The 10,544-nt window shown below is 35.6% G+C and overlaps 1 protein-coding gene and 1 long non-coding RNA gene across 3 annotated transcripts in view; one reads left to right on the top strand and one right to left on the bottom strand.

Moving 5' to 3' along the window:
* Positions 1 to 3,665, bottom strand: part of LOC107549336 (tripartite motif-containing protein 65-like) — a 9,279-nt gene extending 5,614 nt beyond the window's left edge. The window contains exons 1-4 of one of the 2 annotated variants that reach the window (XM_016230381.1): positions 3,567 to 3,665; positions 1,521 to 1,952; positions 1,121 to 1,216; positions 208 to 438 (exon numbers count right to left, since the gene is read on the bottom strand). In XM_016230381.1, coding sequence (XP_016085867.1) covers positions 208 to 438; positions 1,121 to 1,216; positions 1,521 to 1,940 — 747 coding nt within the window. In that variant the 5' untranslated portion in view covers positions 1,941 to 1,952; positions 3,567 to 3,665. The remainder of the gene's footprint in view (positions 1 to 207; positions 439 to 1,120; positions 1,217 to 1,520; positions 1,953 to 3,566) is intronic. The other variant, XM_016230382.1, reaches the window with a different exon arrangement.
* A 1,815-nt stretch (positions 3,666 to 5,480) lies between these two features.
* LOC107549335 (uncharacterized) lies at positions 5,481 to 10,147 on the top strand. Its single transcript, XR_001604549.1, has 3 exons — positions 5,481 to 5,535; positions 5,804 to 5,962; positions 10,040 to 10,147. It is a non-coding gene; the product is annotated as an uncharacterized lncRNA (long non-coding RNA).
* The last annotated feature ends 397 nt before the right edge of the window (positions 10,148 to 10,544 follow it).

The raw sequence follows: 10,544 nt of genomic DNA, 5'->3' as shown, positions 1-10,544 counted from the left end.
AAATTAAATTAAATTAAATTAAATTAAATTAAATTAAATTAAATTAAATTAAATTAAATTAAATTAAATTAAATTAAATTTAAATTAAATTAAATCAAATCTTGCTGAAACCTTGATGAGCTGGCAAGGAGGGAGGGAACACAGGCTGCTGATCTCCTCCTGAAGGGCTGTGAGCTGCATCGCTCTCTCCTCCAGCCTTGCTGAAACCTTGATGAGCTGGCAGGGAGGGAGGGAACACAGGCTGCTGATCTCCTCCTGAAGGGCTGTGAGCTGCATCGCTCTCTCCTCCAGCACAGCCAGTCTCTCCTGAGCCTGCAACAGTGTCACTTCCTGATGCTGCTCCAGAAAAAGCTGTGTCACCTCCTGTTTCTCTGCCAACACTTTTATCAGCTGTGAGAACTTGGTGTTCACCCACTGAGACGTCTGCTGTAGTGATACCTGACAGAGCAGAGAGAGAACAACAAGCTAAAACACACGCCATGAGCAGTGATGCTACTGCTTTCTAATTCAGTACGCACCCTTTAAGACTATTCCCTCATATGCATCATATGATTTTTACAAAGCTCATCGTTCTGAAAAGCGAGGTGTGCTGAGATTGGCCAGCTATCCAGTGCATTGTGATTGGCCGAATACCACAGTATAGATATAGTATAGTAGTAGTATAGATTACCTTATGATCATTTTATGGTGATTTTAGTCCTTATTTGTGCATGACAGCTCTTGTCTGCTTTCATTTTATGAAAAAGAGCAATGTGGATATTCCTCAAAACGTCTCCTTTTGTTGTCCATGGATGAAATAATGTTGTTAACACTTTACATTAAGGTCCCATTAGTTAACGTTGGTTACTGCATTAACTAACAATGAGCAATATATTTGTTACTGTATTTATAAATTTTTTGTTAACATTAGTGAGTAGAAATACATATGTATTGTTATATTACATTAAAATACATATAATTATGTATTATTATATATTGTATGTTAGTGTATTGTGTATTACATATTGTTCTTTTTTTTATTGTAAAGTGTCACTTTAATGTCACATGGGTTTGGATATATATGACATATATTTATTTTTGTATAAAGTCCCTAATGAAGCGGGTAATGATGCTGTCTTGCCTTCGCTTTCTCCATGTTCTCCATCAGCTCCAGACGGTTTCTCTCAGCGCTTTCCTGGTGTTTCTTGAATTCTGCACTCTTCTTCTTCAATCCTGCCTGCACAGAAAAATTATAAGAATATTAATGTTATGCTAAGGACAAACAATTTCCTACAAGTTCTTTAAAAAAGTCAGCAATGACATACAGGTAGAATCTCACAAAACCAGTCAATATATTTCACTATAAAATTAAGAAATATATATATATATATATATATATATATATTGCATAAAGAAAATTAATGGACATTTGAAAAACTGAAAAATAAAAAATGTTCATCTCAAATTCTCATTACTATAATGCAAAAATAATGATATACTATTTAAACTATACAGCATTTGTATGTCAAATACAATATTACCTCTCTATTCTTCCGTTCTTCTTCCACCAAAATCTTATCATGGCCCTTGCACTCGTTCACAGAGCACTCATAACAAACACACATGCTGTCGTTCCTGCAGTAGATGACCAGAGGTTTCTGGTGCCGCTCACAGATCTGCTCTGGCTCCGGATCCGTGTGGACGGAGGCTCCTGTGCTCACATCTGTCTTGGCTGGACTGTGTGTGGTGGGCATCTCCGTTATCATCGACATAGACACGTTGCGATTCAGCTCAGGCCTTGTGTCAAAGGAATTTTTACAAAAAGGACAGTGGAAGTCTTTGCGCATGCCATCCCAGAATTTGGAGATGCAGGCCTTGCAGAAGGTGTGACCGCATGGGATTGTCACGGGGCATTTAAATAGATCCAAGCAGATCGTGCACTGCATATGATCATCCATCATAAATCTGGAAACCTGAAAGTACAAAACACATGAAGCAACAACGTTAATGTCAATGAAAACCACAATTGGGGCATGTTGTCACAGACAGACACATAAGACGGATGAACGGACGGACGGACAGACAGATAGATAGACAGACAGATAGATAGACAAACAGATGATAGATAGACAAGACAGACAGATGATAGATAGACAGACAGATAGATAGATGATAGACAGACAGACAGAGACATAGAGATAGATAGATGACAGACAGACAGATAGATAGATGATAGACAGACAGACAGATAGATAGATGATAGACAGACAGGCAGACAGACAGACAGACAGACAGATAGATGATAGATAGACAGACAGACAGACAGACAGATGACAGACAGACAGATAGATGACAGACAGACACAGACAGACAAGATAGATGACAGACAGACAGATAGATGACAGACAGACATAGATAGATAGATAGATAGATAGATGATAGACAGACAGACAGATAGATGACAGACAGACATAGATAGATAGATAGACAGACAGACATAGATAGATAGATAGACAGACAGACATAGATAGATAGATAGACAGACAGACATAGATAGATAGATAGACAGACAGACATAGATAGATAGATAGACAGACAGACATAGATAGATAGATAGACAGACAGACATAGATAGATAGATAGACAGACAGACATAGATAGATAGATAGACAGACAGACATAGATAGATAGATAGACAGACAGACATAGATAGATAGATAGACAGACAGACATAGATAGATAGATAGACAGACAGACATAGATAGATAGATAGACAGACAGACATAGATAGATAGATAGACAGACAGACATAGATAGAATAGATGACAGACAGACATAGATAGATAGATAGATGATAGACAGACAGACAGACAGATAGATAATAGACAGACATAGATAGATAGATAGATAGATAGATAGATGATAGATAGATGACAGACAGACAGATAGATGACAGACAGACAGATAGATGACAGACAGACATAGACAGATAGATAGATAGATAGATAGATAGATAGATAGATAGATAGATAGATAGATAGATGATAGACAGACAGACAGATAGATAGATAGATAGATGATAGACAGACAGACAGATAGATGACAGACAGACAGACAGACAGACAGTTTACAGTCTTTTGTTACAGTTTAATACTTCTAAGATGTTATAATATTCCATTATATTACTGTGATGTTCATTTACTTATTATTGTTATTATATTATTATTATTATTAATTTTATTTGTATCTTTTTGTACATGTGTACTAAGCTTTGGCAATATTGTATCATTTACAGTCATGCCAATAAAGCCATTTTGAATTGCATTGAATTGATAGATGTTCGTGTTTCAGCATCAGATAAATGTTGACGCTTAAGTATACCGTTCTATAATCAATAAACCGAATTAAACACATCTGACTGATGAATTATAGTCATTATTAATGCTTAGGTGCATCCATATGCTGAAAACATCGAGACAGTAAACAGACAACTCCACCTGTCCCTACATCACCACTAAACAACATCTACTTTTAAAATTAAAGCAGAACATTTATTAATCGACAAACTCATTTCTCGTAAGACTCACAGGAGTATTTACTCATCAGATACGTGCAGAAACGTCCAATAATCCCGAGACCCGCGCGCTCTGGGTTTCTCGTCGCCTTCCATACGCACGAGCGCTCAGACGCGGTGACGTGCACGCACGTTACGTCACGCTTCTTGTGTGTTGACGCCTCGCCGCTCGTCTGTCGCGGTTCCTCATGGCGCTGCGCAGCGCGGCGTGTGTTCTGCTGCGGGCGGCGGTGGGTGTGGCGCTGAAGCGTCACGCGAGGGGTCTCAATAATCAGTAGAACCCCTCTCTCTCTCTCTATCTGTGTGTGTGTGTGTGTGTGTGTGTGTGTGTGCGCACACACACACACACACACACACACACTCACTCACTCACACACACACACACACACTCACACACACACGCACGCACGCACACACACACACACACACTCACACACACACGCACGCACGCACACACACACACACACACTCACACACACACGCACGCACGCACACACACACACACACACTCACACACACACGCACGCACGCACACACACACACACACACTCACACACACACACACACACACACACACGTGTACCTGGTATTTATCACGTTATGGGGACCAAATGTCCCCACAATGATAGTAATACTAGTAAATTTTGACCTTGCGGGGACATTTTTGAGGTACCCATGAGGAACAAGCTTATAAATCATACAGAATGAGTTTTTTTGAGAAAGTAAAAATGCACAAAGTTTCCTGTGAGGGGTAGGTTTAGGGGTAGGGTTGGTGTAGGATAATAGCACATACAGTTTGTACAGTATAAAAACCATTAGGCCTATGGGATGTCCCCATAAGTGTGTGTGTGTGTGTGTGTCTCTTCTGGTGTGAATGACCTTTATATGTACTTATTGCATTTATCTGTCTACTTATTCTTCTATGTATTATGATCAATAAGTAGATTATTTATTTATTAGTCTGTATTTTCAGTTTATCCTTACTGTCCTTTTTCGTATCTTTCTGAAGCACTTTTAGTTACTGCTTATCTTACACGTGCTCTAAATGATTATATATTGTTGTTATATTTTTATTACGGAATTTATTATTATAATGGTTGTTTTTATTATTAAAACAATATTATAATATGAATATTTTCACTGTTGTTATTAAATTTATACTACATTTTTATATTTATTTTTGTTTATTATTATTTATATTACAACAGTATAATAATTATTATTTGTGTTGTTTTTAATATTATCTATATAAAAACAATATTATAATGATATTAATATTTTGTTTTTTATTATTACATTTATACTCAATTTTATATTTAATATTGTTATGTTACAACATTATTATAATATTCATTATTATTTTTGTTTTTATTATATTTATATTACATTTTATTATGTTATTTTATAATTATTTTTAAATTAAATATTCTCATTTTTTTATTTAAAAACGATCTATCTGTCTCAATAATTATTTGAATAATATTATATCTAAAAAATATTAGAGAAATAAAAATGTTATAATTATAATATTTGATCATTTATTTTATATATATATATATATGTGTGTGTGTGTGTGTGTGTTTAATATACAGTTGTGCACACAAGTTTACATACCCCTTGCAGAATATGCAAAATGTAACAATTTTAACAAAATAAGGGGGATCATGAAAATTGCATGTTATTTTTTATTTAGTACTGTCTTGAATATGCTATTTCACATAACAGATATTGATATATACTCCACAAGACAAAATAATAACTGCATGTATAAAAATGAAAAATATATATAAATATAATTTTTTTTCTTCAAATGTTAAATGCTTTTTGGTCATTTGGTCTTCAGAAATGTCAAGTCAGCATTTAGTAAACTGTTTTCTAGTTGAAGTTCCTCCACAAGATGGTGATACAGTGACATAAACTGCGTCTGTCTTCGCAGATGGACATCTGCTGGATGCTGAGCAGGAGTATCTTCACTGGCTAGTGTGAGTATGTCTGTGAAAATGCATTTCAGTGAAGCTCACAATCCAACAAGAACAAAAAATGTAAAAGAGGAACATCTGGAGATCATAATATCATAGAGATTCTTTTGACTTGAGGCCAGTAAGCAACCACACATACAGTAAAAACATGTTAAAACCATCATGACCTCAGTCTCACTGGCCCCCGGTTGGAAAACCCTGACCTGAAAAAAAAAGAATTGTTTGACAAAGTACATGATGATATCAGTTTCTAATTATTAATTCATTACAGTGGGAATGTCCCTGGAAATTCGGTGTCGTCAGGAGAAGAGATCTGCCCTTACATCAGTCCATTTCCAGCCAGAGGAACAGGTTTTCACAGATGCATCTGCATCTTGTTTAAACAGGAAGGTCTGGTTGATTTCAGAGCTGATCTCCGCTCCTGCCCAGGGTCAGTAGTTTCCCCCACAGTCCACTCTAGACAGTAATAGTAGGGTCATGATAATACGTTACATCAAACTATTCTGAGTCAGTATTAACCAAAAAAAAAAAAAAAGTTATATACAGTACTTGTTAATGTTTTTAAGTCTCTTTTGCTCACAAATGCTGCTTTTTGATCAAAATACAGAAAAAACAGTAATATTCTGAAATATTATTACAATTTAAAATACCTGTTTTCTATGTGAATGTACTTTAAAATGTAATTTAATGCATATTTGCTGAATAAAAGCATTAAGTTCTATTTTACAAAATATTCAAATAGGAAACAGTCATTTTAATTTGGAATAAAATTGAAATATTACTGTTGTTTTTTTTCCCATCACATAAATACAGCCTTAAAGAGACTGTTAAAAACATTTTAAAAATCACATATAACTAAAACTGACATATTTTTGCTAGCATTGCAGAAATCCTTTTATATATAGTAATGAGAATTAGGGGGTAAATGTGATTAATTGATATGAAAATATCACAATTAGGGAAAAAAGTTTTAAAAAATAGGCTTTAACAGGCTTTTTAAAAAATGTTTTTAATGTACAATGGAATTTATTTATTTGATTTTGTGGGGGGAAATTTGACCTGAACATGTTCCTGGCAGGGTTTGTGAGATCCACCCAATACTTATTAATTAGTTATTAAACTATTAGTTGCATTTGGAATCAATTTATTTGCAGTGTCGCATTATTCAGAGGCATACGTCAATGAGGATGTGTCATCTATAAAATAAACCTATATAAAACCATCTATAAAAAATTACATTATCAGGGGTTAAAGCAAAAAAAATCTTTTGAGTGAAAATTATTCCTCAGCCAAACCCCATTCCACAGCCATATCTGTCACACACCCAGTTTAAGAGCAGTTTTTTCTTGTAATTAGGAGCTCTTGTCCTCCTAATTAAAAAAAATGTAGAAGCACCTTCTGATCAATAATAAAAAATTCTGATCAAAAATTAGCCTTCCTAATATGAGGTGACATTTGACTCAAAGTGATTTACAGGGGCATTTTCTTTTTACCTTTGTAATGGAATTTTCTAATTTTATTAAATGTATGCAGTGTTTCCTTGGACTTTTTCCAGCTGTGGTGCAGGACTATTTCCCATGGACCACGCCCCCTCCCCTCCCCACCCAAGAGTCAGGTGCATTCAGAATTGAATTTATTATAACTAAAAAAGACAAGTAAATAATAAAATAAGAACAAATAAATTAATGACAATCAATAGCACAAACAAAAACAATAAGAAGATACAAATTAAATGAACAGTACTTTATGCGAAATCGAAAGTGAACAGCGAGCACTCATTCAAATGCCTAATTTTGTCCTCCTAATTAAAAAAAATGTAGAAGCACCTTCTGATCAATAATAAAAAATTCTGATCAAAAATTAGCCTTCCTAATATGAGGTGACATTTGACTCAAAGTGATTTACAGGGGCATTTTCTTTTTACCTTTGTAATGGAATTTTCTAATTTTATTAAATGTATGCAGTGTTTCCTTGGACTTTTTCCAGCTGTGGTGCAGGACTATTTCCCATGGACCACGCCCCCTCCCCTCCCCACCCAAGAGTCAGGTGCATTCAGAATTGAATTTATTATAACTAAAAAAGACAAGTAAATAATAAAATAAGAACAAATAAATTAATGACAATCAATAGCACAAACAAAAACAATAAGAAGATACAAATTAAATGAACAGTACTTTAATTTTTTCAGTTAGGTCTAACTATAATCTATTCAACTGTAAAATAACACTGGTTAGTCTTCACTGTATAATGAAAGGCAGCTAGGGCTGGTCCGAATAACATTTTTTGAGCTTCGAAGCATTGGTAGTAATCAACACGGAAGCTTCGGAGGGAGGGGGCTGAACATATTCTTCTCTCTAATAAAGGCAGGAATCTCTGTGTGTCTGTCTGTTTGCATTTTTATTATGTCGAGAACCATTCATCCAATCGACTTCACGCGTGGCGGGTGTGTTGCTGCGGACCCAAGGGAGTGCAGTGTTGCATTTTGGTGCAATATGGACACGCGACACATTCAGAATTAATAAACTACAGAACAGCGCGAGCCGGAAGCGGCGCTCCTCACGCAGGCAGGGCTTATATTAGGTGTGCTCCAATCAGGATTTTTGAGGCCGATCGCCGATCACAGAAAGCAGTATCTGCCGATACCGATCACCGATACCGATCTTTTTAAAGCCTTCTTTTTATCATTTATACCTAATGATTTGACTCAAAGTGACTTACAGGGATATTTTCTTTTTACCTTTGTAATGGCATCATTTTCATCTATGTCAAATTCAAAAATGTATGTTTATAAGCTTTTTAACATTTCTATTTAAAACAATATAATAAGAAGTAGAATAAGACAAATAAGTTACCAATCGTATGAAATTAGTATTAAAAATGTATTTGTAGGCTACTACAGAGGTGGCACAGAAGAACACAAAAGTGGCTTGTAGGTACATTTCAGACGTTTAATGAGGCTCAGAGGTGGCATGAGTGCAATTAAATTCATACATTCATGTCGAGATTAATGTTTTAAATATAACATTTTGAATACAGAAATATTAAATGATTTAAATAACTGAAATGATACGCTAAAAATGAAACAAATCCGCCAGCAGGTGGCGACAAGTCACTAATTTTATCACTGAATCATTCATTCAATAAATTAGTTCGAACGGCTCATTCATTCAGGAATGAAGCAAGTGATTGTCTTTATGAATGGGTAATCATGAATCACTGACTCACTAGATTCGTTCAAAAACGCACTTTCATTGACTGAATTAAACACAGCTGTGTTTGCTTTTAGAGATGTGCAGGGCTGAGCTGTTACTATATATGGAACTATTTTCGTTGAAGAAATAGAGCAAAATCAGGCAGTACTTGTTTATTGAACTGTTGTAATAAAGGTGCAGTGTGTAAATTTTAGCGGCATCTAGCGGTGAGGTTGCGAATTGCAACCAACGGCTCAGTCCCCCGCTCACCCCTCCCTTTAGAGAAGCTACGGTGGCCGATACAGGACTAAGGGGTCGTCGGTAAAGACAGCAGAGAGCAATGAGATTTCTTTACAAAGGTAAATTAAGGATTTATATTTACTTAATTATTTAATAAATCGATGTTATTGCGAATATTAATGTACTTGTTCACCATTGTGTCAGTGTTTTATTTGCAAAAACAACAAAGTGACGAAACGCGCCGTGTAGAGCAGTTTGTCCGTTTAGGGCTTCTGTAGAAACATGGTGGCGACTTCCATGTAAGGGGACCCGCGGTGTATGTAGATATAAATTGCTCAATCTAAGGTAATAAAAACATAACGGTTCATTAAGTAAGGTCTTTATACACCTCTGAAAACATAGTTATGCATATTATATTGCATTTCTATCAATAGAACGATGTAAATATTACATATTGCACCTTTAAATAAATATCACATATTGCACCTTTAAATAAATATCACATTTGCAAACTCCCTTAATAACTATTAAAAGTTGTCACTCTCATCGTGATCTGTGGACGCACAGATGGTGTGCCGGCCGGCAGAACAACAACAACAATGCGCTAAATATTTATTTTCCTCTATTTTTTTCCAATGAACGGAAATCCGTCGTAGACTCGCTGCAATTAACGGAAATCCGTCGTAGACTCGCTGCAATTAACGGAAATCCGTCGTAGACTCGGTGCAATTAACGGAAATCCGTCGTAGACTCGCTGCAATTAACGGAAATCCGTCGTAGCGACGGAGAACTTTAATCCCTGCATCCCAGACGGAACGGGACGCGGAAAGTGAAGTATACCCGGGCCTTTACACACCGCCTACTTTATAACTCATAAAGGTCAACTTTACAATGGTTGCATTTCTCTACAACAGGACATTTCACATTTCCTGCGAATGCAGCCTTCGAAATGAAACACAGCTTTTCTTTGTTTTTGTACTACTCAGAAAACATTTTAAAAAATAGTATAAAGCAAAGCCATTGGTAAAATGCTGATTTGCAGAAATCTGTATTCTGTCTGTCTCTCATATTTGCAGCTACTCTCTGAAGCAACGGACTTTCCGAACATTAGACTTCTAAAGAAAGCACCAGGATTTAATGACTCCAGCCGGTCTTACATTTTTCCAGTGTCAGGGGGATCAGTCTGTCTCAATATCCTTCCGCCTTCCGTTTAATTTAATAAAAATGTATGCATTTAACAGACGCTTTTATCCAAAGCGACTTACAGTGCATTCAGGCTGTACATTTTTTACCAGTTTGTGTGTTCCCTGGGAATCAAACCCACATTCTTTTGTGCTGCTAACGCAATGCTCTATCACTGAGCCACAGGAATATTTAGAAAAATTAATTTATGAGTTGTGGTTTGTGACCCAGTTATATTAACATCAGGTCCAAAAACTATGAGGAGTAATAAGTCATGGCAAGTGGCTTAAAACTTAGACGCTCTGGAAAAAAACGATTGCTCATGTTGTGCTTTATATACTGTACACATATATATATATATATATATATATATATATATATATATATATATATATATAT

This window comes from Sinocyclocheilus grahami, unplaced genomic scaffold (assembly GCF_001515645.1).
Source record: "Sinocyclocheilus grahami isolate Dianchi unplaced genomic scaffold, SAMN03320097.WGS_v1.1 scaffold369.1, whole genome shotgun sequence".
NCBI lineage: Eukaryota > Metazoa > Chordata > Actinopteri > Cypriniformes > Cyprinidae > Sinocyclocheilus > Sinocyclocheilus grahami.
The sequence above is the reverse complement of the archived record's forward strand: the minus strand, read 5'-3'. Positions and strand labels throughout refer to the sequence as shown.